Source organism: Cygnus atratus, chromosome 2, assembly GCF_013377495.2.
Source record: "Cygnus atratus isolate AKBS03 ecotype Queensland, Australia chromosome 2, CAtr_DNAZoo_HiC_assembly, whole genome shotgun sequence".
NCBI lineage: Eukaryota > Metazoa > Chordata > Aves > Anseriformes > Anatidae > Cygnus > Cygnus atratus.
The window spans coordinates 34,739,896-34,754,187 of record NC_066363.1 but is presented as its reverse complement, the minus strand read 5'-3'; the positions used below and the strand labels follow the sequence as shown (position 1 = coordinate 34,754,187).

At 37.8% G+C, this 14,292-nt stretch overlaps 1 protein-coding gene across 7 annotated transcripts in view; it reads left to right on the top strand.

Annotated features, from left to right (window-relative positions):
• OSBPL3 (oxysterol binding protein like 3) overlaps positions 1–14,292 on the top strand; it is a 91,274-nt gene that overhangs the window by 62,164 nt on the left and 14,818 nt on the right. For 4 of the 7 annotated variants that reach the window (XM_035556413.2, XM_050709256.1, XM_050709258.1 and 1 more), the window contains 5 exons: positions 3,599–3,706; positions 6,509–6,643; positions 7,324–7,417; positions 10,128–10,378; positions 11,994–12,131. In XM_035556413.2, coding sequence (XP_035412306.1) covers positions 3,599–3,706; positions 6,509–6,643; positions 7,324–7,417; positions 10,128–10,378; positions 11,994–12,131 — 726 coding nt within the window. The remainder of the gene's footprint in view (positions 1–3,598; positions 3,707–6,508; positions 6,644–7,323; positions 7,418–10,127; positions 10,379–11,993; positions 12,132–14,292) is intronic. The other 3 variants (XM_035556410.2, XM_035556412.2, XM_050709259.1) reach the window with 1 other exon arrangement.

Sequence of the window (14,292 nt, the reverse complement as noted above, 5' to 3'; positions counted from 1 at the left end):
TTCTATCCTTGACCTACACACAGTCTAAGAAAAGTAGATAGTGAATACAGAAATGTAATATATAAAAAATACATAGAAGGAAGAAAGCACAATAGAAGAAGGCTACAAGAGAAGGAAAAAAAGCACTTCACAGCATGCTATACAGGAAGGCTGTGTAAATTATTTTTTGCACTCATTGGAAGATGTGGGTATAACACATATAATATAGTCCACCTGAACACTTGACACAGGAGCAGTAAATGCCTGTGTGCCAAATCCAGACTACACATATGTAAAGCCAGAGAATGCTCTTTCTCCCCTCCACCATCACTTCAGGCCTACTGTCTTTCCTGCCCTCAAGACCATATCCATCAGAAAATCAGAAACATTATTGGGACAAAATATTGTGTAAACAGGAGGGTTCTCCACATTCGGATTGCAAAAGTGGGCAGTAGGTCTTCAGTATTGTTCCAACCATCAAGAGGGTTTGTTTCTTCTTCTTTTTTTTTTTTTCCCTACCCAGTTCAATAGACACAATTAAACAAAAAGGGAAAATGTGTTTTTTAAGGGCTGTAGGACCATCTTCAATTCTATACTGGATTTATTTAAAATGATGATCTTGGCTAGACTCGTGTTGCAGTACAGGAACTATGACTCAGAAGGCTTTTTTTTTTTTTCCTTTTATGGTTAAAATTAGTAATGCAATTTTTTTTCAGAGACACATTTTCGTTTCAGCAGGGCTGCATTTTCTTCCTTCAATTCTACTGTGACTAACATATGGCCATCAGATGCACTCAGCACAAGTAACTAATACCAGAGTTTGCAGTAGAGTTTTTTTCTTCTTACCATTTCCATTATAAGGACGTCAGGACACAAATTCTACCTGTTCTTTGATACAGTGGTAGAAAGAGTTGTGAAGTTCTGCATTCTGTAGAGAACTACTTGGAAGATGTAGATAACCCTTGCCAAAGTCTACTTTGGCCAGAGGAAATATTTCAAAATAGTCTAAATATACTTTATTTGGAATACAGTTTTAAACAGCCTGCTATAGTAGATATTTGGCGTCTGGTGAAAAAATCCTGGGACAAGAACATCACAGTGAAATCTTTTTTTCCATTCCCTTTTGTTACGTTGCCAGAAAGCTGAAACCAAACACTTAAAGACACTTCTTCTGCTTCTGGGCAAGTCTGACAGTCTGAGGAGTTGCACAGGTCTTTGAGACTTTGCAGGATAAACATGCACTAGATTGTTCCTCAAATTCCTACCCAAAGTTGCCTCTTTCTTTCAGCTCTGCATCAAACCATCCACAGTCTGTCCTGTGGTCCTGTCGTGGAGTACATTTCAGATGTATCTTAGCAAGAAGATTCTGCTTCACATTGCTCCATTTCCATCCAGCCAGGAGGAATGCAAAGACAGCTAGGTGGAAGAGACCTCTTCTGTATCAGTTTTTAAAGCAGAAGGTGTTAAGATCAACAGTCAGAGCAGTCTACACAGCTCCAGTTGGTGCAGCAGAAAAATAACTACGCTTTCTGGTTCTCTTCAGGAGGCCAAGAAACAAAAACTTGTATTCCTATCAGTAAGGATAAAACCACATTTCCTTACCCATGTTAGTAACCCAAGCTTTATATGTGAAGTCCCTGTGGATGATCAGAGGGCTGGGACATCTCTCCTATGAAGAGAGACTGAGAGAGAGTTGGGGTTGTTTAGCCTAGAAAAGAAGGCTCTGGGGAGACCTCTTTGCGACCTTCCAGTACCTGGGGGGGGGGACTACAAGAAAGATAAGCTGACTCTTTACCAGAGTGTGTGGTGATAGTACAAGGGGTTTTAAACTAAAAGAGGGTAGATCCAGATCAGATATAAAGAAGAAATTCTCTACTGCAAGGGTGGTTGGATCCTGGAACAGGCTGCCCAGAGAGGTTGAGGATGCCCCATCCCTGGAAGTCTTCAAGGCCAGTCTGGATGGGGCTTTGGGCAACCTGGTCTGGTGGGAGGTGTCCCTGCACATGGCAGGGGGTTGGAATTAGATGATCTTTAAGGCCCCTTCCAACCCAAACCATTCTGTGATTCCCTGGCTGACAGTCACTGAGAGGAGACAGGAAGCTGCCCCCAAGCATGCCTTTCAGGGGATAAGTAAGCATCCAGGAATTGTAGACATAATTAAAGAAGCAAGGAAGCATCTGAAAAAAATACACTGTAACCAACAAAAGAATCCCCGGTTTAAGGGAAGAAATAAGCTTGCAGACCGGACAGTTTGAACACCCTAGCAGAGTGGAGTTCAGTAAAACTCTTGGCTCAGACTAATCCTCAAACATTGGGCTTTTGTGTCTTTTGTGGTTCCAACTGAGTATGAGGGAAAACCCACCTCATCTCAGAAAAGAGTTGCCCAGAAGACCTTAGTGTGTCCAGCTGACAGCTGTGGCTGGAGGAGTGCTGGCCGGCTATTTAGAGTGTGTGTTGTTTGAATTATCCCATCTGAGAGACAGTAACTGCTTCTGTGTGACCTCCTGCTCCATGTGCATGCAAAGGAGAAGTTATGTTACCATACATGACTACCTGTTGGTCTTGCAGTGTTACATATACTTGTGATACTCTGAAGGATGGCGTCCTTTTAATTTGCTAGAGTGAATTGGTTTCTGAAATGGAATGAAGAATGGGCTGTTTCACTGTCAGTATCTGTAGAGATTCATTTTTTAACAGAGTAAATTTTTAAAAATGCTTACACATAATTATAAAGCAGTAGAATATAAAATAGTATTGCTGTACAATATTAAAATACAAATGTAGTACAACTGTGTAAATACAAATACAGAGTTTTAGTTATTAATATCTTTCTCACAAAAAAAATAAGAAAGGAAACAGAGCTAAGTTGTTGTAGGTGTTGCAAAGTGTTTTTCTTTTTATTTATTTATTTATTTATTTATTTGTAGCCATCTCCAAACCACACAGAAAAGCTCTGCCTTAGAGCATAATCATCATGTCCAGTGAAACTTGCCCTCTGCCATTTCTGGAATTGTCTCCTGGAAAACAATGTTTGTCGTGTGCGAGGGTTGTCTTTCACTCCCAGGCTGCGTTCTCAGTTCATGCCTAGTACAGCAGCACCATTGCAGTTGGGGTGCAGCAGTAAAAGGAGAAGATAACTTTGTCTTCCAAATCAGTCTGAAATAGTCGTATGTGTCTGTTGGTCGAAGGCAAAGGGAGCTGTGAGAATATCAGGTTGATGGGAAAATCAAATGGTTTTGTGTGTAACAAAAGTAAGAATATTGAGAGAGACTAGTTTGGAGATAGGACAGAAGGAAAGGAGCTGAAAAGAAAAGAGATGCATAAAATTAATTTTTAAATTCTTATATCACCTTGCAGAACCTGGTAACTTGAAAATATCATCCTTGGCTTTTGTTCTCCACTTATGTGTCTGAACAAAAATAATTTTAATTTTAAACATACAGAACAAGGTTTGAAGCATTTAAAATAACTGATTTGCTGGACCAGTAAAGAATCATGTTGGTGGTGTTTAATACTGCACTTTAAATATTCTTCTCCCCTTTCTTTTTACCCAATAAATCCACTGTTCAAATTAGTTGAGAGAACTTTATATCCCCAATATTTTTGTTAAATATTCCAGGCAATAGCACAAAACACTGATCTAAAAGACCGGTTACGCAGAATACATGCCGAATCTATGATCCTTGATTCAGCATCTAATGCAAAATCAAGTCCAGATTTGGTGAAGGTGGGTATGGATTTCGTCTTTCAGTGATGTCTGTTCCTCCAGCTCCTACATCTAGACCGTGTTACATCTTGTCCTGTTCTTCATGTGTTCCCCGCAGTGTATTGTGTTAGTAAAATGAGTCCACTTCTGTGGTTATGAATCATTTCTGATGATGCATTGTGTAATATTTAATTTTAAAGACTTTCCTTGTGAGCGGTTTTCCTGAGCACACTTCCATTGCTTTTTCCTGCTGGCTTCTGGTGTTCTCCCTCACCTCCTGCCCACTTCCCATTCACCATGAACAAAGCTGTCTTGTTGTTACCTTGCAGCCAGCGTTTCTCTCCCCCTTATTCCCTTGTTAACTTTCATGTCCTGTATTTCTTTGTTGCCTAAATATTTTTAGCCCAGAACACTGGCTATCAGTGGGGCTGATTTAACATTTAGAACCATTACAAGACTTTTTCATGAAAGGATCAAATAAATCAGATGTACACAGCTCTTAACGAGCTCTTTCAACCATTTAGTTTTGTGTGTGAAGCCATGGAGTCTTCTACATATCCAGTTAGCCAGTTTGAGATGTACTGGTGTTCAGACAGTTCTTTGGCTTGCTGCAGAATGCATACAAATATGGTGTATTTGTAGGTCACAGGATCTAGATGTTAATGGTGCCAGTAAGGGGAGCAAGAGCTGTGTTATTTCTGGTGGATTTTCCTAAATATTAACTCATACGGAAGCTTCTGCTGCTCTTGCATTATAAATCCTGCATTAGAACTTGAATGGATGTAATGTTGGGGGTTTTATATAACTTACTATTTCCTTCCATTTTTAAAGACAGTTTAGTCATTCAGTCTCTTCACTTCTATTTTAGTTCTCTTTTAGTAGAACTGGTTTTGGCCATATTTAGCCTCCTTTTTTTTCTTTTTTTCTTTAAGGTAGTTGATCATTCTACTTGCCTTTTCCTTTTAATCCCATAAGATTTTGAACAGCACTTAAACTGCCATCCAGAGAAGCATTCACGTATCAATACAATGTTTTTTTAATTTCAGGAGTTATCTTCCTATTTAGTAGAGGACCTTGCAAAGACAATGGATTATTTCTGAAACATGCTGCATGCATTGCATATATATGTGACAAAAATAGCTTTCAAAAGGCCCTTTAGGGGGTTTGTGGACAAATTCCCTCTGGCATGGTTGGGAATGGAACTTAAGGGCAAAATCACTTATACTGGAAAAGTTTCATCTTAGATTTCTCTGAGGGCTATGATATAGCAGTGCTGCTGTAGGTCACTGCACAAAACTTGGCTGTAAATGATACATCAGGTGCTATGACGGACCCGTGAAAACTGAAGCAGTATTAACTAGTTTCTCAGGCCTTAGCATAAGATAAAAGTTTAGTTTGTCAGCCAGTTTATGGTGTAGTTTATCATGCCACAATTGTAACATGAAAGTAGACAAAATGAAACTCTCATGTGATTAAATATAAAAAGCAACTGTTCTTTTATGAGCCTTTTCTGCTCATTTTGCTTCTCAGATTCAAAATAGTGTTGGAAACAATCCCAGTAGCAACGCTTATGTATATAAGATTTTTTTTTGACTTGGAGGCCAGTGTAACTGGTTTCCCACAGAAGAGATAATTTCGAGGTTGCATCTTTCTTGCAGCTTTATCCTGGTTATACGCTAAAAAAACAAAAAGTCTTCGGTATCATAACAGTTTGGTTTGTTACCATGTCACCATTAGCAGTACACACTGAGAAGCATTTCATACTGTAGTAAAATCCACCAGCACAAAAGACTGAAATGGTTTGTCGGTTTGAGTACAGGCTTATCAGATTATTCGTTAAGTGAGTTCTGAAGGTAAAACACTACATTTCCTGCAAAATGATGATAGTTAGGGCAGTCATGGTTACAAGTTAATAAAGCATCTTGTGCAGAATGAAGCTTGAGAGCAGCTGATACCCTCATTTGGGCCAGCTAGCCCTTTTCCTTGGTATTGGTGGAGTTTTGAGGGAAAACAGTAACAATCCTCTCCAACTTTTTCCTGCGTACACTTAATGAACCAAGGTAGTCCCACCTTTGCTAGACTACTTTCTGCAGCTCTGCCTATGCCAACTATCTATAGAGCACTTGGGACTTCCATAGGCAGAGATAATGAAATCACTATGATGGTCACATGGGCCTGCAGCAGCAAAAACAATGTCATTTACGTGGCTTTGATAATACGCTGATTTTGGTTAACAGAGAGTTCTTGTGTGCGGATATGAAGGAAAGCTTTCCAAAGCACGGCATGGAAAGTAGTCTGGTGACGAAAGACAGCTAGGAAAGCATTGTTATTATATAGAAAGCAACTTTGCCCCTCTGAATTTTGTATGCAACTCCTAGGCCAGATTGCATTAAGCATGGCATGGGAGGAAAAGACTGATTTGATGGCTAAGATCAGAAAAGAATGTGAATCCAGTATAAAGAGGCTGGGAGTTTTTTTATTGTGGGGCTTTTTTAATGATATGCTTGCATGTATCTAGTGAAATCACTCAAATACCAATGCGTTCTTACATTTATTTTTTTAGGGGGGAAAATTACATGCATCACTGTAACTGATTTACTGAATAATGCATTGCGCTTTTTTTGCCTTCTTTTTTTCTTCTCTTTAGTCTGTTTTCCTTTGGTTTTAATTCCGTCTTTAAAACATGCTGCCTTCCACTAGAGAGGAGCATGTGCAATCTGCTCCCACTGTTTTACAGCCTGTTAAGTTACGTGACTGAATTTGCATGCATGAATGGTATTTGTGGTATTTTTCTTCTCAAAACTTTGTATTTCTTTTAAACAGGAAAATTCGAGAGAAGAAAGCAGAGGTCTGGTTCACCAGATCTCCAATGAAAGCAGACTGTCTATTGCTGACTCTCTCACAGAATTTTTCGATGCACAGGAAGTCCTACTGTCTGCTAGCTCTTCAGAAAATGAGGTCTGAGCATTAGGATTGACATTATTCTTATGTAGTTCATTATCTGCTACTTGACACGTTGTCTTTCAGAGTGCTAATTGCATGTCAGATGACTGCCAAAAAATGTTTGTTTTTTTAAAATAATAATACACAGCATGTATTTATTTGTTGTTATCTTTTCGCAGTAAAGTGTAAAAAGTTATTATGGAGAAATCTTATTTGTGCATTGAGAAAAATAGCTGGTATGCAGATATTGCATATATTATACCATCTGTCTTGAGTCATCCTGCAGGTGCTTAAGAAATTGTATCATAGAAATATATATTTATACTTGTCCTTGTTGTACCTGTCGGTACCTTGGGGCTGATGTCATGCACACTGAAACTTAAGAGCTCACTTTATCACCTCTCTGGGACTCCATAAAAGCCTTGGCTTTTGATGTGGGGGAAGCTCTTTTAGCTCTGGGGCCAAGAAGATGAGGCATGCTTTCACTAAAAGAAAAGCTGAATTGTCATTGATGGTCATCTCTCCCAAAATTATCTTTTAATTCTTAGGCCTGCTTTTCTATAATACTGAAATACAGCTTAAACAGTTCAAATAAAATAATTATTGCAGCAACAATTTTAATGTGCACATAGGGTTATTTTAATGAGTGCTTTAACAAGTAAAATATCTTGCTTATTTCCCCACCTTGCACTTAGGTATCAGATGATGACTCATATGTGAGTGATATCAGTGATAATGTCTCAGAAGATAACCTAAGCAATGACATGGAGAATGAAAGACAAACTTTAGGTAAGTTCAAAGTTTTATTTATCATGTTGTGAAAACAGTGTTTCTTGTTGTTGGGGGTATTTTTTTCTCATCTTGCTAGAAATCATTCAATACTACAGGTTTTGCGATGCAAACAACCTGTGGTTTTTCTCTTATCACCTCAGACAGATTTTGAACAGCACATTCTGGATAATCTGATTAACAGGGCCAGGGCACCATTGTTTAAGCACAATGGATGGTGTTCCATATCAGCAGATAAACACTTGTTTTCTTGGCTTCATTAGTGACTCCAACTCTTTTTTAGTTCCTTTCACGTCCATGGGATTTTTCAAACTAGCAAGATCTAGTTGCTTTCTTTTTTTCCAGAAAGTATTTTTTTCAATTTAACAACCACATTCAGAGTTCTGTTGTTCTTAGCAGAATTTGTTTAAAGAAACATGACAATTATTACACACTGGCAGTGTGTGACTGTATGGATTTCTTCTTTGTATGTTTTAATTATGATAGGCTTGTTACTGCATACACTTACTTAACTGTCTTGCTAATTAGAATGAGAATCAAGAAAGAGGAAGAGGAATTGGTAATAACAAACTAATTGGCTCTGTGCCTTCAAAGCATGTCATCTAACCACAATGTTCTTTCCACTCTATCAATATGTTTTATCTTCAATAATGCTGAATAGTGGTTTCTTACTTGCAGCATGGGCTTTTTTTTCTTTTCTTTTTGTTTCATGAGGGGTGGGCAAACTATACTGTAGAGAAAATTTGGCATCTAATCTGTCTGCCTAACCTAACCACTGAGCATGCACCAGCAGCCTTAAAGCAGATTAATGAGAGCAGTATGGTTGGAATACCAGACTAGAAAGCTCCTTTTAGGTGCCCAGATGAATAAACAGTGTTAAGTTTCAACTCCCCTGCTGCATGTTTGAACTATTCACATCTTTTTTTCCTACACTTATAATTTTTTCTTTTTCTCTGCTGTGTTTGGTCACTATTTACCCCAATAAATGGACTGACCCAGAGTATGTAGTTCAGTCAGTTGGTATTCAGGTTTTAATCAGAAGCTGTCAAGGGACAGTTTAGCCAAAATCCTATTTCAGAGAGCTCTTTTGAACAAGAATATGTTTTTAGTGCTTACTCCTTCCTCTTCAGATGTCCAGTCATTCCTGAGATATGTGAGGAAACATCTTTCTTTTTGGCCTTTTCTGATACTAAGTAAATACTTCCAATAGGGAAGTAAGTATAGGAACCAACCTCTTCTTAAAAAGGCACACTTAGCAGCATTAAGTTTCAGGCAGATTTTCTGATTCATAGTGCCCACATCCTTTCTATGCAAGAAGAAAGAGATATGCACTAGTATGCAAATAGTTCTCCTGTCCTTGTTACAACTCAGTCACATGAGGTGTTAGGACTTTTAGTTTTGTGAGGAGCAGGAAAGACAGAAACTTCTTTGAGGCTGTTAATTATGAAAGCCTCTGTCTGAGGCACTGGGCTAATATATACGTCAGTGGTGGGGACGTTAGTTCTTGGGGTAATCTGTACTTTGTCGCTGTTGGAAGCACTGCTGGGTTTGTGCTTATGCCACTGCAAAAATGGAGGAAATAATGTTTGAAATCATGCATTTAAGGGCAGTGATTCTTTGGGCAGGTATGTATGCTACAGGAAAGCTGTGCTGTCCTATGCTGTTTCAGTTCCTCCAAGGAAAAGCTGTCTGAGGAAAGCCAGATGAGGATGGGGGTTAACAGTCTGGGGCTATACCCAAAGGTCTCCAAACGGCAATGGATTGTAGGGCAGAAGCTTCCTAGGAGTTTCTAAGGATGTATAGAGCATGCTCATGTAGTGGCAACTGTGCTCCTTTCTGAACTGAGATTTATGTACAGATAAGCAATGTAATCTTCAGGCTACTGCCTGTTGCAGAAGCTTGTAGCTCTATTTTGATTGTGACACAAATCATTTCATTGCACACTTGCAACCATTTATTCTGTTCTGACCACTTTGACAAGGCATCACAGACCTCAGGTATTCTTGTGATTACGAGTCCTTTTTTTTTGAATCTTTATCAAACCTAGAGCTCCACGGTTGCTTCAGTTTTACCACCTACAAAAGAGGTCATTTCTCCGCCAACATATGGGTGCATCTACAAGCTAACATGGCTTAAATTTTTTTTAAGTGCTCATTACAGTGACAAGTGCTCTAGAAAAGCCTGCATGTAAATCTGTGGTATAGTAAATTTCCTTGGTAGAAGTATTCAAAAAAGTAGGAAAAGATAGACAGGTGATATTTTTATGCTTGGATCCGTTAAGTGACACCTTGTCTTCTGAGAAGTGTCAACTTAATTGAAGCTCTGTCAAGGAAGGAGGTTTTATGTCACTTAAACAGATAGGAATCCATCTCTGTTACAAACAGGTTAGTTCTAATATTTACTCTTTCAAATTCAATGGAAAGCCTGAGCCTTCTTCATATCCTTTAAGAGTAAGGAGGTAATTTTTTATGCTGCTTTCCTACCTGGAGTTTAACTCGGTTAACTTACAGAAATTAAAATCGTGTTCTTTCTTTATCCTTTTGTAGCAGGCTACCTTCAAACCATAAGTGAAATACTTGAATGAAGTGTGAGGGTGGATGGAAGCTTTGACAGAAAAAAAGTTGGTTGAATTTTAATGTATGTTTGCAAAGGAGATGAAATGGTAAGTAAGCAATGTATTGATTAACTTGTTCTGCAACTTCCTTTTCAGACTGTATTTCTGAAAGTGGAATTGGATGCCATTCTAAACGGAGAACATGTTTACCAGCTCCATGCCCTAATACTAGTAATATCAGCCTATGGAATATCCTGAGAAATAACATAGGAAAGGATCTCTCCAAAGTGGCCATGCCTGTTGAATTAAATGAGCCACTTAACACCCTTCAGCGTCTCTGCGAGGAGCTGGAATACAGTGAACTACTAGATAAAGCAGCGCATACACCTAACCCATTTGAACGGATGGTAAACACATTATTCCTAATACTTCATAACATTCAGTATAGCCAGAATAGGGTACAATGTAAAAACAATCTGCCAAAGAAATGAAGATATTCTGGTCCATTTTTCTTTTTCTCCAAGCTGAGGGAAGCAAACTCCTTAAGTGTGTCTGGGCATGCTTACATACCCTCTACTTTTGATTCTTCTGCCTAATTTCTGTTGTTTTGTCAGGAAGCATATCTCCTTAAATGCCTTGCTGTCCTGCAAGGTTAAGTAACATACTAGTTTAACTCTGTCTTGCAGCTTTTCCTCTTCCTTTCTTATTCTTTTAATCTTCCAAGATTTAAAACTTGGAGAAAAGAGGGAGGAATTGAGCTAATATGTTTCTTTCATGAGTATGAAAGTTACGATATATCTTTTCTTAAGGTCTATAAATAAAAGATTTAAAAGCTTTCTAAATTCTCTTAAATGGAAGTTATGGATTATACCTTAAACTAAGTCAAGCCTTTTCAAGTCAATAAATCTTATGTTAAAATGAGGCTGTTAATGAATGTAAATAGTTATGTTATAAATACTGTTTGAAAAGAATCTTGCTTCATTCTGACAGTCTGCAAGGATTACAATTAAGTGTCTGTTCTCTTCTCAGGATAGAGGGTGTGGCTGTTAATTTGTTTTTTAGGTGCATAATCTTTTTGTTGTTCTCCTGAGAACATACATTAAAAGGAAATGAGCAGTAGTTCTTCACATCAGAGTGAAAAGTAATCTTTTCTCTCCTTCCTACAACTAAGCATCTGGAAATTGACTCAGAATTAAGTATTCTTTGCCTTTGAGAAATTCCTGAGGCAAATTTAATGTCAGCTGTTGCACAGTAATTGCCATAGTTCAGTTTAGAATGGTTCTTTTATCAATTCAGTTTCTGAAATTGTGAAAGGAGAGCATCTACTCTTTCACAAGATGAGGAAAAGAGAATGAAAAGGGAGAAAAATGGTACATAGGAGACATGAATTGAACAAAACTAATTCTAATTCCTCAGGCTTTGGAGGAATTATGCTGTGTTGCCTGTAATAATTTGGAAGGATCTCCTGAGTCTTAATTGTAATAAAGAGCAGTTTTATTATTAGGTAATAGCATACAATAGATAAAAGGCAATTCAAACTGTGTTGGACATAATAAATTTTGTGAAAACGCTTTTAGTGCTTCCTGTGCCATGTTTAGGAAAAGGGTAGTGGGTAGATCCATAGAATCACAGACCGTAACTGTAAAAGCCAGTTAAAAAATCTAACAGTGATTTTTAAAGTTACTGCTTTGAACTGTGCGTGTTCCAAAAGGCTGAGTTGTTTCAAACAGTTTTCAGAGACACTGTTTTCAGTTGATTAAATTTGCAGAGTTTGATCCTAGTAACTCCATCCGTCAGTGAACCCCTGAATGACTCTCTGAAAACTGAATATTTCTGTAATGTATGATCCAGTGTTTAATTTGCAGGAGGAGGCATACAAGTTCATACTCTGCAAATGATGGAAAAACAAAGAATTACATGTCAGGATAAGGCTTTTTTTTCCTTCTATTAAATCTGAATCTATAGCAAAAAATGTGCATGACTGTGGTGAATTAATCAGAATTCCATGTGTGTTATTCCCAGGTGTATATAGCTGCATTTGCAGTATCTGCGTATGCCTCCAGTTACTACCGAGCTGGAAGTAAGCCATTTAATCCTGTTCTTGGAGAAACCTATGAATGTATCCGTGAAGATAAGGGTTTCCAGTTCTTTGCAGAACAGGTACTGTATGCTGCAACCCTTACACTTGCTGTTTGATAGGCTGCTTAATTCTGAATGCGTGGCTGGTATCCTTTGGAGTTAATAGCAAAATGTAAAATTACTTTACCTAACCAAATCTCAAGGGGTGCTACAGAATTATAAATGATGGAAATTGCTTTGTTTTTTGAGGAAACTCAGCTAACTCTGGGATGGAACATGACAACCAACAGCTGGCAGTCAGAAGCAAAGGCTGGCAGTTTGTCTACTCCAGCAGCTACATAACTTGGTTAAGGGGAGTACAGTTCCCCATGCTGAAATCTGATCACTGCTGCAACAAGCCTTCATGTACTTGTCATGTTCTTTTGTGTGATCATTAAAAATACTGTATTTTCAGCTGTTTAATGTCTTTTTTTAGTGACAAATATTTAACTCATATTTGTTGATCAACCACTAGTATTTTTATGGTACCTTGAATATTTCTCCTTGCTGTCCAAATATTTTGTGGGCTAAGCCTGGTACCACAGTTTAGTAGCTGAAGGATGTATACAACACATCAAGGTCTGAGTGTTGCTGAAAATAGTCCTCCAATAGAAGAGTAATTATTAAATGTGGGTAAAAAATATTAAATTTAAACCAGTTGAGTTACCAAAATTGCTAAGCTTGAGGCATGTTAAAAAGAGATAAAACTTAAATATTCTGGTGCCTATCAGGGCTTAAGAATGATTGAAAGCTGTCTTGTTTTGTCTAGACATAACAACAACAAAAAAATACAAAAGTGTGGTGGTCAAAGCTGTACAACCTAGAAATTTGATCAGAAAAAGTCTTAAAAGAAGCTTGTGGTTTTGACACATTTTGTACATCATGTTCTACAGCTGACAAAAAGGAATGCTATGTGATCTTTCCTTGGTCTCAGGAAGTATCATGGGCAAGAGTAAAAATAAGGAAAAAAAGCAAAGCAGTCAAAGCAAGAATTGAATTAAAGTTCAAGCAGCATGTCTGCTACTTTATTGTATTTAGTTCTAAGGTAATGTATAGCACACTGAAGTTACCAACGTAACATCAATTGGAGTAGCAAAGTGGTCAATAAAAGTTTGATCCTGAGTTTAATGTGAGTTTGAATTGAGAAGCTTTTCTCCTTGATATTGGACAAATCAGTACAAAGGCAGCTTTTACTAAAGGAGAATTTTAAAACAGGAGGCTTCTTGAGTTGTTAGCAACTATTGTTCTAATACGTGCAATAAGTGACAAGAGTTTATAGATTGGTAAAGTTTTACAACACTAGTATGGCGTGGAGGAATATTAGGAAGGGAGGGTGGTGTAGGAGGAAAGAAATTTCATGCAGCTTGCAAGCATTAAATACTTCTTTTTCCATCAGGAGCTGTAGCTTATTGCTTGTTTGTGCAAGCCTTTTGATGCCTACTGTAGATAATTTGTTAGTGCGGACAGTGTGCAATCCAGGGAGTAGATATGCAAAATGTATAAAATGACAAAGATTCTGTTGTATGACTAGAGTGTGTTCAGAATAGCTCTACTTAGCTCCATGACCTTACTCTGGAATTATAACAGTTTAAGTGAGAGCTAAATTTAACCCAGGAATTATAGTGACATCTGGGGTTAATCTGGGTGCAGTATGTGAGAGAGAGAGTGTTGCTCCCAGTGGATTAGGCCATAGCTGAGAGTAATTAGTACTGCTTTATTTTTTTAACTAAGTAGAGGTTGTTCAGTGAAGAAATGGACACCTTAGAAAGAAAGAAAGAAAGAAAGAAAGAAAGAAAGAACGAAAGAAAGAGAAAGAGAGAGAGAAAGAGAGAGAGAGAGAGAGACAGAGAAGCTCAGTAACAAATTTGCAAAATGAACAACAAAGAAGAAAGTAAAACTGCATTTGAAACATGTATGTGGTTAAGAAATGAAATTCATAGTAGGAAATAGCAACTTGACTTGAAAATAAAGGTGTTTTTGTCAAAGAACAGTATTACACATCAGAGTATTGGACCTGGTCAGTTTTAAGTCATGGTCACCCAGAATGGAGAATGTACAGCTGAAGAGGAGTGGTTGCTTTTGCTTTGTGCAATCACCTTATTATTTACTATTTTCTTTTAATAGTATACATTGTGTATTTATTTATTTACTTACAGTCCTCACTTTGCTATTTTGGTCATTGCTCCAGTTTGTGTATGTGCTT